Source organism: Anguilla rostrata, chromosome 6 (genome assembly GCF_018555375.3).
Source record: "Anguilla rostrata isolate EN2019 chromosome 6, ASM1855537v3, whole genome shotgun sequence".
Lineage (NCBI taxonomy): Eukaryota > Metazoa > Chordata > Actinopteri > Anguilliformes > Anguillidae > Anguilla > Anguilla rostrata.
This window is the reverse complement of record NC_057938.1, coordinates 7,715,526-7,732,353: the sequence shown is the minus strand read 5'-3', so window position 1 is coordinate 7,732,353 and position 16,828 is coordinate 7,715,526. Positions and strand designations below refer to the sequence as shown.

Here is a 16,828-nt window from a genome sequence, read left to right as displayed (position 1 = left end):
AAACATGGAACCGTATTGATTTGGAGCCGCCGCTCGCCCCGAGAGAGAGAGAGAGAGAGAGAGAGAGAGGGAGAGAGAGAGAGAGAGAGAGAGAGAGAGAGAGAGAGAGAGGCTGTGCGCCGCTCCTGCCAAACCAGGTCATGAGAACACCCGGCCATCGCCTGGCGGACAGGCTGACCCCATTACGCGCCGGGCGCGACGCGTGGCGCTTGTATGGCTAAGGACGAGAGAGACGACGCGGCGTCGCTAAGCGAGCGAGAGCACGCCCCACCGGGCCTCGCGCCCGCCTGCACTGGCTCTGCACCCCTCCCTATTCGCTCCCGCAGCCCGGGCCGCGTTCATGGCGTTTTATTTCAGGCTGAATACAGCGCTGCGCTAGAGAAACTCAGCGCTCTCTCTCCCCAAAACCCTCCCTGCGGTCCCGTACATGCGTGGGGGGTGATTAAACTCTCGGGCGGGGGAGCCGGTGCGTCTGCCAGTGGCCGCGGATAAAAGTTCACCTCCGGAGGTCGGCTGTTCTGCTAGTTCAGCGGAGAGTTCGGGGGGGGGCAGCCCGGGGGGGAATGGCGACTCTCCTGAGCCTCGCACTGGCGGGTTATTATGACGCTGCTTTTCAGCGGCGCGCGAATACCCCCCCACCCCCGTCAAACAACAACCCCCCCCCCCCCCGCCCCCCCAACCCCAGGCTGAAAGCAGTCCCATAACAGGGCTTACATGCCACACACTGCTTCAGATTTTCTGAGTGAATAAACAAACCTCTCACATTCTCCGACCCCATTTCCACCCTGCAGCACAGCTGATCAACCTGGTTAGCTTTATGACGCGTCGCTCGGCACTCTGCACTCTTCAAGGGCACAACTCCATCAGCTCTGTGCAAAATCAAGGCTGTGATTCATTCATCCTCACATAATAACGGTGGTGTGGAAAGGAGCAAAAGAACAGAGCTTGCGATTCTGAAATGCGTGGTATCAGGGAATTACACACTGGCGTATACTTAAGGAGTGCGTGTGTGTGCTTGTGTGTGTGTGCGTGTGAAAGAGTTGTGCAAAAGGAGATCAGAATGTGTTGCCCCGTGTCCACACCCTGTGTAATTCCACCGGCGGATCATCAAACGTACGCGGCGTTCCGATCGCAGGACTGCTCCCAGAGACACAGAGGCTCTCGGGGGGATTGTGCGGACAGACACGCGCCCGCACCTCGCATTTGGGCCTTAAGACCTTTTTAAGACTTTTAAATCGCGCTTAAAGTCGGCTGGAGGGAGCGAAATGAGCAAAGCGCCCACGCAGAGGCTCGCCCACGGCTGCCGAACCCGCGGCTGCACCTTAACGAAAAAACAACACCTCCTTTCCCAGCCTGGAGGGAGGCTGCTACCATGCTAACGGCTCGCCCCCCACGCACACCGCAGCCTCCTCCGCTCCCGCTCGGCCGGAGAGCGGCAGACTCTCCTCACGTCTGAACCGCCGAATTCATCGACCGCGTCGGCGTCGCTCGGGGTTCCGACCGAGTATCAAAGGGTCCGCGTCGGCAGCCGCGCGTCCCGTCTCATCCGCCAATCACCAGCCTCTTCTCGTCTGAGAAGATCGCGCCGGTACGAGCGCTATTCTGAGCCACTCGGAATCGAGCGCGCTTTTTTTCTTTCTTCCCTTTTTAAAGATAAATAATTGAGCTCACGGCTGCTCAGGCTGTCGGAGCCGGAATCACAGTTAATGAAAAGCCTTTGTTGAATCGCACTGATGTGCATTTAAGATTGGGGGGAGGTAAGAGCAGTTGAGATTGATGGGCTGAAGTCGGTGCTGCTTTACAGTGTTGTGAGCAGCCCGAGGCGAGCGGGTGAGGGGGTTCCTGCACGGAGAGCAGGGCAGGTGGAGATGCAGAGCTGGCTGAAGATGCCGCTTTTATTAATTTCCCCAGAAAAGTCCCTAAACGTACCGTGTGCAGATGAGTGGCAGGGACGGGGATATTCCCTGGCATCCTACACCATTCCTTACAATCAAAAGCTTTATTTAAAAAAAAGGCTCTTGGCATCTTGGCAAAAGAAAAATGAGAGGAGACTAAAGAATAAAAGTTGTGATGTGCGGGTTTCGCTTACAGTGCGCGATGCATTTTTTAAAAGAACTTGAAAGGGAAAAGTGTTGCCTGTGTGTGTCAGCGCTCAGCACTGCTCCTGTGCTTTGGATGCTGAACTCTGGGTGAACTCTGCCTGCCCCCTCCGTGAGGTGCGCTAGCTCCTGAGGGCGCTGTCGATCAGCATTAGCCCCCCCCCCCGCGCGCCAGAACGCGGCACGCGGCCCGCCAGGCATGTGACCGCGGCTCAGGCGCCAAGCCGCCACAACGGCTCGGTTTTCTCCGCCCCTGCCCTCCTCTCTCTCCCCTCGCACCTGCAGCTCCGGGCTCGTGAGCCGCGCAGGGTAACGCCGTCGCGCCGAGGCTTCCCGCGGGACCAGCGTTTGAGGGTCTCCCGCCATCGCCGCCGCGACCAGGAAAGCCGCCAGGGGCTGAGAAAGCCAGCCGTCTGACGGCATTTTACCTGCGAGGCTTTGGCACTGCGTGCTGCCGTCAGACTTAAATAAACACACCTCAGGTCAGCGTTAATACGCTACTCCAAGGATCAATACTGTTACTTTGTGTTTGTCCTTCAGAGCTGCAGACGGGAGCGCAGGCTTTGCTGGCGAGGTTTCCCACCGTCTACGTTTTCACTTTGGACAACACGCTGATAGCGAAAACGGTAGCGGCGCTACGTTCCAGGGAACCGCTATTGTGATGTCACAGCGTGTCGTAACACCACTTAGAGCCGCGCCGATGCGAGGGTCACCCAGCGACCGTGCGCGTTTCTCAAACGGCACTCCTGTAACATGGCAGAGAGGAGACACCTGTGCAGCGAGCCCATTCGTGTAAAAAAATAAAGGCATTAAAGTTGCATGGAACAGGAACTGCTATGTGGAACAAGTGAGCACAACAGACACTCCAGAGGAGCCACAGTGCTCTTATAAGGGTGATGCTCCAGAGAGTAGACTCAGCACGCTAAAGACTTTAATCATTGAGCCAACTGCAGATGTAAGGCACACAGAACGTGGGACACCAATGATGTGTATATTGCTGGTGGGGGGGGCATCTGAACAACAGCAGCTACACCGGAAAATAAAGAAAAACAAAACACTGAAATGTGTTAGGTTTTCTCTTTTCTCTTTCTGTTCTCCACTGTTTTTCACCTTACACACTGTCCAGTGGCCGAGTAATGGGTCTAGACTCTTAGCCTTGGCATATGACTAAGCTTAGCGCTCATTATCGCACCGTAGAGGAAACGCGGCATGGCTGAGAACGCCTTCAACATTTCCTCACAACCGCTTCACAGACTGTAATGGCTCCCAAAAGGAAAAAAAACCCCACAGCTGCTGGCCTCAACTAGAAATCCAGACGCACAGATTCAGCCCCTGCGCCGATGTGATTACGGAAAAGATGGAGCGCTGTCTCCTCCTTTAAACGTAGCGTCAGAATCAGGCCACTGCGTGGGCTACGAGCTCCAGCTTCAGCTTCGCCGCCGACCCGTGGGTGAGAGAGCGAGAGCGGGCAGCGATTGGCTCCCCTCCCCGCTCGGCGGGAAGGCCTTTTCGGGGGGTGAGGGGGGAGAGCGCGTGCTCTCCTCAGCCCAAGGAGATGAGGACTCCGACAAGGATTCCTTATCCGATCAGACAGGCGGGGGCCGTGCTCGGGGCGCTTTGGGGGGGGGAGGGGGGGGCGCTGCGGGTGAGATCAGTCAGCAGCCTCGTTTTCTCTTCCAGAAGGACGAGGTCGTGGGAGGAGGCGAGGAAGAGGTGGGCGAGGCGAAGATGCCGACGGTGTCCGGTATAGACCTTAATGACGGATGCGTCGTAAAGAGGAGCCCAGGCAGGTCTCAGGCAATTAAGGGTTTATGTTCCGCAGTCTCGCTAACCTCCACGGCCAATCGTTTAATACGCCTGCTTTGCCACGTTAGCTCCGCGCTTAAAACGGGTAATCTCTGACGTGCCACTGCGAGCGCCAACGCTCTGGCGGGAGAAGATTCACGATGCGTGAGGTTAGGGAGGGAAAACGAGGGAAAACCTACAATTACAGACTTTAGAAGTCTTTTGTTTACTGACAGGAATTAATTCCGTTCTCAGAGATTCCGTCCAGGTTTAATCTGTTCCCTGCCGCTGATCCCGGGGGAAGGAGAAGCGGGGAGCGGTTAAGGCGGATTTAGCGGCGAGATCCGAATCTGGAGAAGTCGAAAAGCGAAAGCCGCGTTTCGGCGGCCGCGCGAGGCCGCGGTGAGACACGGACGCGGGCGTCCAGCGGGGCGGCGGGAAGGAGCGCGGACGCGTAGAGACGTGAGCGCGGCAAACCCGCGGCTTCGAGAGCGACTCCAGGCTCAGGGCCCGCGCCGAAATCAGTTACACCCCCGCTGCTCGGATGGCGCCGGGCGGCTGCAGTGCGCCGTTCTCGCGCACGGGTACGAGACCCGGGGCCCGGTATCGAACGCAGACCGCGCCCGTGACAACCGTGGCTGGCAGCTCCACGGGGCTCCAGCGCTGCCTAGGGATAGGAGGGTCTCTCAATGGCCTGGGATGACAGCATCTGATTGGGCGCCAGCTGCTCAACCGGGCGCCCGCAAGCTTGTCCGTTGAGCCGGGCGCGGAGCTGTCTTCCTCCAACTCGTGTCTGTGTGAGCCAAACCAGGAATGAGAAGCGGTGGCTGACACCCTCTGCTCTGGAGGAGAACACATGCTCGCCTGCGCTCTCCCCAATCAGCAATACGCAAGTGGGCATTCCAAAGCGGGAGAGATAAGGGGGAAAAAGACCATTAAAAACTGTGTGCTTTCTGAATTAAATTCCACTAGCATGTTGTCATCCAGAGCTGTACAGTTCTTCCATTTTAGGAGCTAACTGTAAAAATATTTAAGAAGCACATCTGCTAATTGGGATGCATTAGTGTGCTCCAAGATTTTCAGCTTAGGAGCCCATGTGCTCTGTGGGAAAAATGTCAGCGTAGAGCTCAGACATCCCAGCATAATTATCCCCTCAAACCAAAAAAAAGGCTCATTTAGAGTACAGGATGGAGCTGGGGAGGATGGGATATGCCCTGTATCTTAGGATACACGATAAGAAAAACCCTGAATATGTATTGATCCATAACTCCTAGAGCATTCCCAGAATGACTTTGGTCTCCTGGTTTTTGGTGTGCGCTTTCATAAAAGGGAAGGCTGTAGGACAAAATCACCTCTGACATGCCAGCCTGGCTGCCGGGGACCGCGGTGGCGGCGGGTTCAATCCCCCAGCATGCTTTGGGCCCAGGTAATAAAGTGCAATCGCTTACTGTCGTTAATGGCAGAAAAGGAATGCAAAGTTATCAGGCTGAAGTTATGAGGCTGAAAGGCAGTTTGACAAAGACTGCAGAACAGGGGCTACGTGGAGGGCGATGTTTTGATTGGGGTTGGGGGGGTGGGGGTACGGAGGGGCTTATCGACGACGATTGCGCAAACGCTTTGGCCGATAAGGCAGGATTGGGGAGGGGGGGAGAGAGATAAAACAGTCCCTCACAAGCGCCAGCTGTGAAAGGACCGCGAGCGCGTTCGCGAGCGAGAGGAAACGCGGCGGGGGGGCGGGGCCCGGGTCAGGGAGCAGAGCGGGGGCTCCGGCGCTTAAAGGGTCCTCAGATCTGCTCTCTGAACCGCGACGCGCAGCTCAACCGCCGCAACGCAGCACGTACAGCTAATTAGTGCTCCAGATATACTCGCTTATGCTTGTGGAAAGTTTAGAAAAATAAACTACAGTGGATAAATAAAGAACACTCCGAGTCAACGGAACTTCTTTCTTGGCCACTTTCTCCTCTGGGGCTTATTTTCTAATGCGAGTCTTAATGCCTTTGAGGACTGCGACCTTGAGAAGCTGGAAACGCTATCGATCGGTCACGTGCAGGAGGTGCTGCGCCATTCACGGACACAAGGAGGCTCGTCCAAACCGCCTCATCTTTATGGGGAACCTGCCATTTTACTTTTCCGCACTATTCACTGGTTTTTTTATTCCATATGACCTTTTTCTTTCTAATATTGTATTCTTTTAATGCACAAATTTGTCCATCAGGCAACATATCCGATTCAACCCCCAATGACTGCACCATTTTGCAGTTAAATCTTTTGCAGCAGTCCGGTTAAGAAAATGAAAATGATACTTGCTACGCATACAAGACAGCCTGCGGCTATACGGCATAAAATGAAGGTCAAGTGAAATTATACCGATGGACGCTACACAAAGCATGCGCCATTTTCCAGCTAAATGATTCATTCTGATCCGCTGTTTAGCTCGCTTTACTAGAAACCTGCGGAAAAGCAAAGGACGTCTTTTTGAAAGCCGCCCGGTTAATTACCCGCGCTATCCGCATTAACAGACCGTGCTGTCGGCCAATCACGTCCACCGGCCGAGCCCGTCCTGTTAAAAGCGGGTTCGCCTCCTAGAACACGCACTGTTACACTTCATCACAGCTCCGCGGTATCGGTTGCCAGGGGTTACCCCCGCCAGCCCCGCGTGGCGGGATGCTCACAGGGATAAATCAGAAACGCTGGTCAGGGGCAGAGAGTGCACGCGTGTTCGCGCACGCTAATTCCCGGATAGCGGTCCGAGCGGCAGCGTAAGCGGCCCGTTTTCCCATCTCGCGCAAAACGGCGGTTTAAGACGTTCATGAATACGCGAGTCCCTCCCTCTCAAGATCTGAATTTCCCCCCGTTTTCAAATGCCTCTTTCCTTTGGGCTATCCGGCAATTATGCAACAAGAGAGAGGGAAAAAAAAATCATATATAATTCATAAACAGAATAACAAGGCAGTGCACGTGTGTTAACATTAACTACACAAGGTTAACCGAATCAAAAAAAAGGCCACCGCTGTAATACCAACATGAAAAATTAAACACAGTTTCTGAATTACCATAGAGGCAGTCGTCTAATACTTAACCGCCAATTACCCAGCTGTCTGTCCGTACTAAAGACTGCAGCCTGTTATTCAAAAGAAAGCCAAGTGGCAGGCTTTATCAGACACAGGAACCAGCGCCAGCACACAGACAGGTGAAATGACGGGCGGCTGTCTGTCAGGGAGAGGGGGCGGGGTTAAAGGGCAGGAGGGGGCGGAGCAGTACCTGGGCCTCGGGCAGGGCCACGTCCATGATGTTGGGCTGGCCGACGGGCTCCCCGTTCTCCAGGCGGGAGAAGATGACCTGGTAGCCCCGGATCTGGCCGTGCTGCTTCACGGAGAGGGGCGGCTTCCACGTCACGCGGATGGCGGTGGAGTTCATCGCCTCCACCTCCAATTTCCTAGGGGGCGCTCCAGGCACTGCAAGCGGGAGGAGGGGGGGGGGGCAAATCAGCATACAACGAACAAAACAAACAGCGAAAGCACCTGCAGTACTGCGGGACACCTGCGTCTGTGAGTTACAGCTTAATGGCGTGCGATGCTGTTATCGCATGACTGCATTATGACAGTGATAAGCTCTCCACACCTCAAACCCCAGGAAAGAGAAAAGAAACCATCAAGCGCAGTGAGAGGGTTATTCCAGCACTCCGTTTAAAGCTTGTGCTTGTTCCTGTCGATCGGCCGTGCCCAATAATCCATTACGGGTCAGACAAAAACAACCATGTCCAAACCCCGCCTGTGAGACAGATATCTAAGTGACACTGGTACTGTTGCAGACACCTGGAGGCTGACCAAAGTACTGCAGGCCATCCAGGCGCAGCGTCTCGGTCACTTTCGAGGCCTGTGCGATTTCACAGGGCGACCTCTGCTGGTGTGTAAACTGGGAATCCTCTGGAGGCCTGGAATTGGGCCTGGTGGACAACCATCATGGTTATCTCTGGGTAAGCCCACCCAACATGCAAGGTTTATACAGAAGCCACTGCAGTCAGTGCTGTGCAGTAAACAGTAGGCCTCCTGCTGTCAGTGCTGTGCAGTAGCAGTGCCTCCTGACAGCGCACCCCTATATCCTAAAGGACGCCGCTCTTCTCCACATGCACACCAAATACAGGTTCACCTCAGGCTCTCCCTTCCCTTCCCAGCATTCCGTGTGATTTAGTGTCCGTTCCGCTGAGCGGGTTCGAGCCGGAGCGCGGAGGGGGGGTGCGGGGGGGGTGAGTGGTTGTGCAGTAAGAGAGGGCAGGGAGGGAGCGAGGTCCTGGGGCTTCTCAGTTTAACTAACTGCTTCAGTCCAGGAGGCCCGTGAGGTGGGAGCCAGCTTCAGAGGGAAAAAAGGCCGCTTTCCCTTAACAGCAGTGGGGGGGGCGACTGGCTGCCGTTCAGCGTCTCGAAACAAATTAATTATGGAGCACGGCCTAAAGAGAGAACCGAGCCTGCACTCACAACCAAGCAGAAAATGAGCTGGGGGGGGCGGGGGCGGGGGCGAACCCTGGTGGAGGGGGGGGGGTGCTTTTATGGGATGGGACTCCATGTGGAAAAGCACGCAAAAGGGGAGAGGGCTTCAAAGTCAAAGAGGGCACGGAGCAGGGAGAGAGAGAGAGAGAGAGAGAGAGAGAGAGAGAGAGAGAGAGAGAGAGAGAGAGAGAGCGGCTGGGACCGCGGAGGGAAAATGAACAAAGGATCTTAGGGTTCTGGGGCCGTTTCAGACCCCGAGAGGGCGAGAGAGGGAGAATAAAGCGGCTGCAGGCTACAGTGAGCGCGGAAGGGACCGCGAGCTCGGGGGAGCGGAGAGAATCCCGCCGGCCGAGGCCAAGCACGCGCGGTCCCTGGGAGGGCAGTGTCCGCTGCGCGGGCGCCGAGCACCGCGGCCCGGGAGGGGGGGGGGTGAGGGGGGAGGGGTGAGGGGGCGGAAGCCGGGCCAGATGTGGGCCTGGGAACAGCCTGTTCCCGCGCTTAAAAGCCCCCGGTCGCCAGGAGCGCCGAGCCCGGCCGTGCGTGGCCGTCTCTGGCAGCCGGGCCGCGCAGTCAACAGGAGCAGCTGTTGGGTGGGTGGGAACATCCGCCCCCCCCCCCCCCCCCGCCCCTCCTCGCCCCCCCCGCCCCAGCACCGCTGCTCCGCACGCGGCAGATGTACACAATAAAAACCCAATAAAGCGCGGAGGAGAAGCAGATGAATGAAGACAGCGGAGACGGCGTAAAGCGATTATGGGGAGGAGTGTGGGCAAGGGCACTGGCGGGGTGAGTCTGTTAGCCGTGGCGCTGGCGGTGGGGGCGCCCCGCGGAGGGAGGCGGCGGGAGCGCCGGGCGGGGGGGAGATTAGAGGTGGCAAACGGGCTTTACCGCGCCGGCGGCACAGAGCTGGCGACGGCCCGGCGTGCTCTGACCCGTCCTGAGCCCGGTTACCGGGCAGCGCGCCTCAGTGTGCTCTGGAGAGACCCAGACAAGAGCGCGCTCCTCTCAGGCGTCCGCAAATTCAATCATCTGAGTTTTAAGGAAGGTCAAGCCTCCCAGAAGCTTTAGTTGCGCGCAACTTCAAATCAGTGGCAGCCGAAATCGTGTGAAAAGCACACACATCGGTTGAAAGAGGTCACAGATTTCTATGAGCGCTCCTGCAGGCTGATCCGGTGCCAGTTTGCCACCTCTGCCCCTATGCAGGGGTAGTGCAGGCTGGTGCACAACACCTACACAAGTTTTCTCCCGGCCCCACCATCAACACCCCAGCTCTAACCTCCAAGAGAAGGTGACCTCTTCATCAAGGGCACCCCCAGCCCCCGCCCCCACCCCCACACCCACCCCCACACGCATCTTCAGCACCAGGACATTCACTCTTTCACTCTTCCCAGCAGCGTTTTCAGCCGTGTCCTCGTTAAACATGGCAGAGAGGATGGTGGTTATTTATTTTTTCGTTAGCTTTGCTGAAGCCGTTATCTGGGGTAACGCACAGCGTGCTGCTCAGTGAAGGCAGGAGAGGGTGTGGACCGCGCGATTGGTCCAGCGCCCCGGCGAGTCGGGCCGTTAGGAGCAGAGAGAGAGAGAGAGGGACCCCGGGCGGGTTGGCGGCGTTGGCGCCGGACCTTACCGTCCTCGTTGGTGCGGATGCGGACGGCGGGGCTCTCGGGGCCGGGCCCCACGTCCGTGTGCGCCCTCACCCACACCAGGTACTCGGTCCACTTCTCCAGGCCCTCCAGCACGTAGCCGGAGGCGTCGGCGCCGATGCCCGTCACCTCGTGCCTCTGCTCGTCCTCCCCGCCGGCCGCCTGGTAGGCCACCGTGTACTGCACGATGGCCCCGTGCTGGCTGTCGGCGGGCGGGGCCACCCAACTCACCTTGATGCTGGTGGAGCTCAGGCTGACCAGGTGCACGTCCTGCGGGGGGGCCGAGGGGGCTGCGGGACACAACCGAGGGAGGGGGGAGGGCGGATCAAGCAAACGAGGGGGGGGAGGAGCGTGCGGCTTCTGGACTGGGGGAGGGCCGATGACCAGACTACAAAGCGCCATGTTTTTTCCGCCCTGTATTTTGCCTGTTACACCTGCACAGTGACCAACAAGCTCCCAATGGGGAACTGGCTGAATTAAGGCACAGGGGAATCTGGATCACCATAAAGGAGCCGTCACTGTGCTCAGGATATAATGTGCAGTGCGTGCACAGTGTGCGGTGAAACACAGGCAGGCGCTTGGCTACAGGAGAGCCGGCGTTCGTCGCGGTGCCGAGCTGCGGCGCTGATGGCCAGCGCTGATCCGCACGCCCGGGCGACGCGCGTCCCAGGCTCCTCCCACACGCCGGGTTCGTCAGCGCCAGGTGTGCGTTCCCATGCCGGCTCTCGAGCTTTCGCAATCTAAACTCCCGGCCAATTCTCCCCCCCAAGTCCAGAAGCAGAACAGAACAAGGCATGATGGGAACAACTATGGCAGAAATTAAACTAAGAACAACTCAATAGGCAACAAAAAACAAAAATCAACAACACAAGCATGTCTACATGCAGGAACGAAGGAACTCAAAAGCATCCGGGGCAGCTCGAATGTGGGGGAGGGGGGTGATCGAGGAGGGGTTTTTGTCACATGCCAGCTTGCATTTTTAGTACCCAGAGCAGTGAGCGGAGACTTGGCACGGCCCTGTTCTGTCTGCATAGGTGGGGTTTCGCGGCTGATCTACGACAGTGAAAAACGACCATGAGAAGCATCAAAAGGCAACAGGAAGACGAGCTGACAAACTCACAAACGAGCAAATAAAAGCCAGGAGCAGCCGGAATGAGTCTCCCAGCCTCCCTCTGGCAGTACTTCAGAGGGAAGAGAGGGGGCAAGAGAATCAGAAAACACAGAGAGAGTCAGTGAGAGAGGGAGAGGAAGCGAGTGGGAGTGAGAAAGGGAGAGGAAGATAAAGAGACAAAAGGAAAGGGAGAGAGAAAGAATGTAAGAGAAGGGCGAGACATAGAAAGAGAGGGAGACTGAGAGACAGAGAGAGAAAGAGAGAGGGGCAGAGAAAGAAAAGGAGGAGGGGGGAGATAGACAGAGGGAGAGAGGAAGAGGGAGAGAGAGAGAGAGAGGGAGAGAGGAAGAGGGAGAGAGGGAGATGGAAAGGGGGGCAGGGAAAGAGAAGGAGAGGAGGAGTGGGTGAGAGAGATAGAGAGAGAGGGAGAGGGTGAGAGAGAGAGAGAGGGAGAGACAGTGAGAGAGAGAGAGAGAGAGAGAGAGGACGGTGACATGAGGATCTAAGGGATTCTGGAACAGTGAGAGAGAGAGAGAGAGAGAGAGAGAGAGAGAGAGAGAGTGAGAGAGGGTGAGTGAGAGAGAGAGAGAGAGAGAGAGAGGGAGAGAGGCACTCCTGCGTGACATGTCAGTGCATCTCCAGGGATTCTGACTCATGCTGTCGGACGGCAGGGAGATAAGGAGCCGGAATCAGAGGCAGGTTTCAGGGCCGCCGTTCCTATGGGAACCCAACCTCAGGCGCTCGCAGGTTTTAAGGCTGACAAGTAAAACAAACGGCTTGGAATAAACACGGGTCCCATTTCGGAAGGCTTCATAAATATTTCAGCTTAAGTTCGCTTCCAAATCGGGCGCTGAGCACCTTTCCGAAAATTACAGAGATCACCTGGCAAGGTAAGGGGAAAGTCAAACGCCTCCCTTCGACGTGCCGTAGAAAGGAAGCAGGAAAACAGCCGGTGGAATGTTACCTTTTATAGGTGCTCTATGCTCCATGCTGCAGGAGGCTACATTTAACAGGGACAGGAACACCTCCACGTGTCCTTGTGGCCCTAATGATATTCAGAACAAAGTGTGGAATGCCTACCTATGCAGTTACTGCAGAGTTCAGACACTTCCTCTCAGCCTTGAACAATTAAACACCGGATCTGTTCATTTATCTCGAAGCAAGTACATATGAGAACACAAAAAAAAGATTTATCCCTTCCACCCTTTTTAAACAGATCCATATGCATCCTCTTTTTGGTTGAGACAGATGATTCTGTATCCCGCCTGTACTGCCAGTCTCATCTGACAGTGCTAACACGCTAACGCAGTGACCCGCAGGTCTGTCGAGTCTGTTGAGTGCTCCACTGCTCTGGGTCTAAAACATCGCAAGCGCCACAAATCACAAACATCGATTTCTGGTGCTCTTCTCTTTTTTTTCTTTTTTTTTCCAACACAAAACCAACAGCTAACAAGACAAGCAACGTACCTTGTTGCCCTTGTCAACAGACAAAGCTGTCCCTTTTGTGTGCAGAACCACAGGGAAAACTAACGGAGAAAATGCCACTAAGGTGTGAGAAGGGGGGAAAGAAAGCTTCTGCATTGTTTTTGTTTGCTAGGGGAGAGAAACCTGTGGGCGGTTAGTGGGGTCGTGTCGTAACCCAGTCAGTAGCGCTGGAGGCAGGACAGGGAGCAGAGGCGGACTTACTGGACTGTGCGGTCCTGGCCTCGATGGGCTGGGTGTACACCCCCAGGCCCATTTCGGAGCGGGCCGCCAGGGAGAACTTGTACAGCGTGTCGGGCTTCAGGCCTTCCACGGCATAGGAGCCGGCGGGGTTGAAGGTGACTTGGATCTGCGGGGGAAACAACATGGCGGCGGCGGCGGTTAGGGGGCGGGCTGAGAACACGGCGAGGGCGCGGGACCCAACACGCACCCGCAGAACTGCCTTCTGACGTGTACGCTCCGACAGCGCCGCTTCCCAGCCGCCTCGCCGCTTCTTTATTTATCGGAAAACCCAGTGAGCCCACCGCAAGGGCCTTGTGTCCGAGCCGCGGTACGCTAATGCAGCCGCTGACGCCGTCTGGGGGGGCGGGGGGGGGAGGGAGGGGGGCAAGCCTCTTTAGGCCCTTACGCACACGCTCCAAAGTTTAGAGATCGAAACGGCGCTCACCACCCACACGCTTTTTAGACTCCCGGCATCAATTCTTCAGACTGGGCCAGGGAGCGGGAGAACATTGCTGAGGGGGGTCGTGCAGACGCCGGCTGGTTTGGGAAGTGCGCCTGCGTGCGTTGAGATGTGGGACCCGCTTTTTTTTAAAAGTGCAAAGGAACCAAGAAAAACCTTTATAAAAAAACAGCCCCTCTGGAAAGGCGCGTGTCTGTATGCCAGCACAAAAGAGGAACTGCAGAGTGTCTGTGTGTGTGTGCGACGCTGTATTGATAAATAATTTGAGTCCGCAAAATTTCAGTTAATGCCAGGAGAGGTTAAATTGCATTCTTGGGGGATCGATGGAGAGGACATTTATTTGAAGCAGAAAAGTAAGCAGAAAGGTTTTTATTCTTTACTAAGAGTTGTTGTATTTACTCATTTCATGCGGCTGTCAATACTGGTCTATTCTTTGGCGAGGCTTCCGAGCTCCGGATTGGTCGACTCGCCGAACCCTCAGCTCCGTTCCGTTTCTGAGCCTTCGCCTAAAAAAGCCTTCCCTCGGGCTCCTGACGAAACACCTTGTGACCGAGAATGATGCAGGAGCATTAGCCGGAAGTCTGTCACCTCTGCCAGAATAGTACCAATATTAAAGGTGCTACATCTAACTTTTAACAAAGAAAAGTTTTTAAAGAAAAATAAGACCGCCACAGAGCTTGTGGAAAGTAAAGTATTGCTCTTTATCTTTTGCTCCTTTAAACTCCCGTGTGCACCCAAACAAGGAAATTCGTTATTTTAAAAAAAAGAAACAAGTTTCAAAAACAAAGACGGGGAGGTTCTTTTTTTAGGGTGGCCTACCTTGTTGTCTGAATTGGCCTCCCAGTACATGAGCTCGTACTTGGTGATGGGGTCCTGGACGGGCCACAGCCAGGTCAGCATGATGCGGGTGTCCAGCTCCGCCTCCGCCTCGAAGCTGGACGGCTGGGCGGGGACTGCGGAAGAAACGGCACCACTCAGCACACGGGCCAACCCGGTGACCGCTCAACACAACGGCCAACCCGGTGACCACTCAGCACAACGGCCAACCCGGTTACCACTCAGCACACCGGCCAACCCGGTGACCACTCAGCACACCGGCCAACCCGGTGACCATTCAGCATTTCTTTTCTCAATTATTTAAGAGATGAAATTATTATATAGAGCTATCATATGTATTGACTTTGAGTTGCTGTTGGTTGTTGTGTGTCTTAGTGGTTGTGTTATGTATTGTGTGTTGTTATGCACTGTGTATTGTTATGTATTGTGTCTTATTGTGAGTATGAATGTTATTGATGTATTTTTCTGTATTGAAGTATTGTTAAAAGATTTATGGGGACAGCAGGAAGAGTAGCTACTGTTACAATACAGTAGCTAATGGGGATCTAAATAAACAAACAAACACAACGGCCAACCCGGTGACCACTCAACACAAAGGCCAACCCGGAGACTCCGCTCGACCTGCACACCTACCTAACGTGCACCGCTGACATGTACGTGACACAGGGCTGGGGAACTCAGATAACCTCGTCTGTCTTTACCGAGGCGTGGAGCGCACCTGCTCAATGCCTGAAACAAGGCCATGCTTATACGCCTACCGGCCCACTGTGTGTAGCACGAGCTGGCTCACGCTAAAGCAGGCAGCGTGCGCGCGCGTGTGTGTGTGTGAACTTGTGATACTATCTTTGTGGGAACCAAATGTCCTCACAAGGATAGAAAGATGAGGAAAATTTATCTTTGTGCTGGTCCCCACAAGGCCAAGAGGCTGTTTTAGGGTTAGGGTAAGGCATGCAGTGGTTGGGGTTAGGGTTAGGGTTAGGGTTAGGGTTACAATTAGGTTAAGGTTAGGGTTAAGGTTAGGCATGTAGTGGTTGGGGTTAGGGTTAGGGTTAGAGGTTACAGAATGAATGTAGTCAATGGGAAGTCCCCACAAGGATAGCAGTATGGGACTGAGTGTGTGTGTGTGTGTGTGTGTGTGTGTGTGTGTGTGTGTAGCGGTAGCTGGCTCGGGGGCCCTGGCACTCACCCCCCTGCTGGGTCTTGACCTGCAGCACGTCGGAGAGCGGGCCGTCCCCCACGGAGGTGAAGCCCAGCACGCGGATGCTGTAGGTGGTGTCGGGCACCAGGCCGGAGATGGTGGTGAGGCGGCTGTCGTCGGTGTTGTGCACCTGCCAGGTGTGCACGCGGGCCTGGTGGCTGGTGGTGTAGTAGACGCGGTAGCCGCGGATCTGGCCGTTGGGCTCCTCGGGCGGCTCCCACTGCACCAGCATGGTGCTGCCGCTGAGCATGCGCGCCTGCACGTGCAGCGGCGGCGAGGAGGGCGCCTGCTCGCCCGTGCGCGCCTCCACCGCGTCACTGGGCGGGCCCCGCCCGATGTTGTTGACCGCCATCACGCGGAACTCGTACTCCGAGTAGGGGCTGAGGCCGCCGATGCTGTAGCGCGTGGTGGCCACGCCGTCCACCTCCTGGAAGCCGTTCTCCGAGGCCTTGGCCCGGTACTGGATCACGTAGTACGACACGGGCTCCGGGTTCCCCGAGTCCCAGGTCAGCGTCACGCTGGTGGCGGTGGTCTCCGTCACCATCAGGGAGGCCGGGGGCTTGGGCAAGGCTGCGGGGGGGGTGGGAGGGGGCGACGAACAAACAAAGGAGTGAGCACAGAGGACCCGACCCCCCCCCCCACCCCCTCGCGGTGAGAAAGTCGGGACTGAGTGACGGCGGCCCTTGCAAATGCAATTCCGCACCGCCAGTAACGTCGGGAGGGAGAAGGAGCGCGCTTCTGTGAGCCAATCACAGCCGCGGAGCACCCCCCCCCCCGTACCGCCACCATCACGGGACCATACAGACCAATCAATCAATCACACTTTATTTTACACAGAGCTCTCCGCAAAGGGATTGTGACCGGACCACTCCGCACAGCCTTTTCCCACATAAACAATCCCGGCCATTTAAGTCGCAGTGGATACTATGTGCAGTAATACCGATGATTTTCTTTTTTCCGCGGCAGAAGGTAAATTGCCGGGAGTGAAAGTGATAAAATCAATGAGCTCTGATGAATCTGCGCCCGGGTTCGAGGCGGGGAGACGAGTCGAGGGTGCGCAGCTGCGCGGGCTCTGACATCGTTCGCCACTTCCTCTCGAGAGCGCGAACGATTTCCTCTCGGGTCCCTTTCGGGGCCGACCGAAACGCACTTTCAAGAGCGGAGTCTACTCTTCTTTTTTTGTGTCCGTTTGGGTAGGTAAACGTAATTGAGCTAGCGGGAGCTGGAAGATAAGCAGCGACAGACGCGCACAATTCGCGGCATTATCAGCTGCTAACGGCTGCAGCCGGAGGGAATCCAGCGAGTGACGGGGCGGCTGAGATCACATCTCTCAGCGAATCACAGCGCAGGTTGCGCTGCGAAGGGGGATGAACAGCCTACACGACTGAAACACCTCTCTCTCCTGCCGCTCTACGTTAATGTGACTGTGCGGCTTTCATTCAGAGTTAGCGTTATGTAACGGTTGTGCCGATCGGTGCGCTTTTACAGGGCTGTTTATGGGTCGCGG

The 16,828-nt window shown here is 56.0% G+C and overlaps 1 protein-coding gene across 19 annotated transcripts in view; it reads right to left on the bottom strand.

Annotated features, from left to right (window-relative positions):
• Positions 1-16,828, bottom strand: part of ptprfb (protein tyrosine phosphatase receptor type Fb) — a 209,010-nt gene that overhangs the window by 50,222 nt on the left and 141,960 nt on the right. For 12 of the 19 annotated variants that reach the window (XM_064338059.1, XM_064338058.1, XM_064338062.1 and 9 more), the window contains 5 exons: positions 15,310-15,891; positions 14,106-14,239; positions 12,809-12,953; positions 9,996-10,301; positions 7,146-7,339 (listed from right to left, as the gene is read on the bottom strand). In XM_064338059.1, the coding sequence (XP_064194129.1) occupies positions 7,146-7,339; positions 9,996-10,301; positions 12,809-12,953; positions 14,106-14,239; positions 15,310-15,891 (1,361 nt within the window). The remainder of the gene's footprint in view (positions 1-7,145; positions 7,340-9,995; positions 10,302-12,808; positions 12,954-14,105; positions 14,240-15,309; positions 15,892-16,828) is intronic. The other 7 variants (XM_064338069.1, XM_064338071.1, XM_064338070.1 and 4 more) reach the window with 1 other exon arrangement.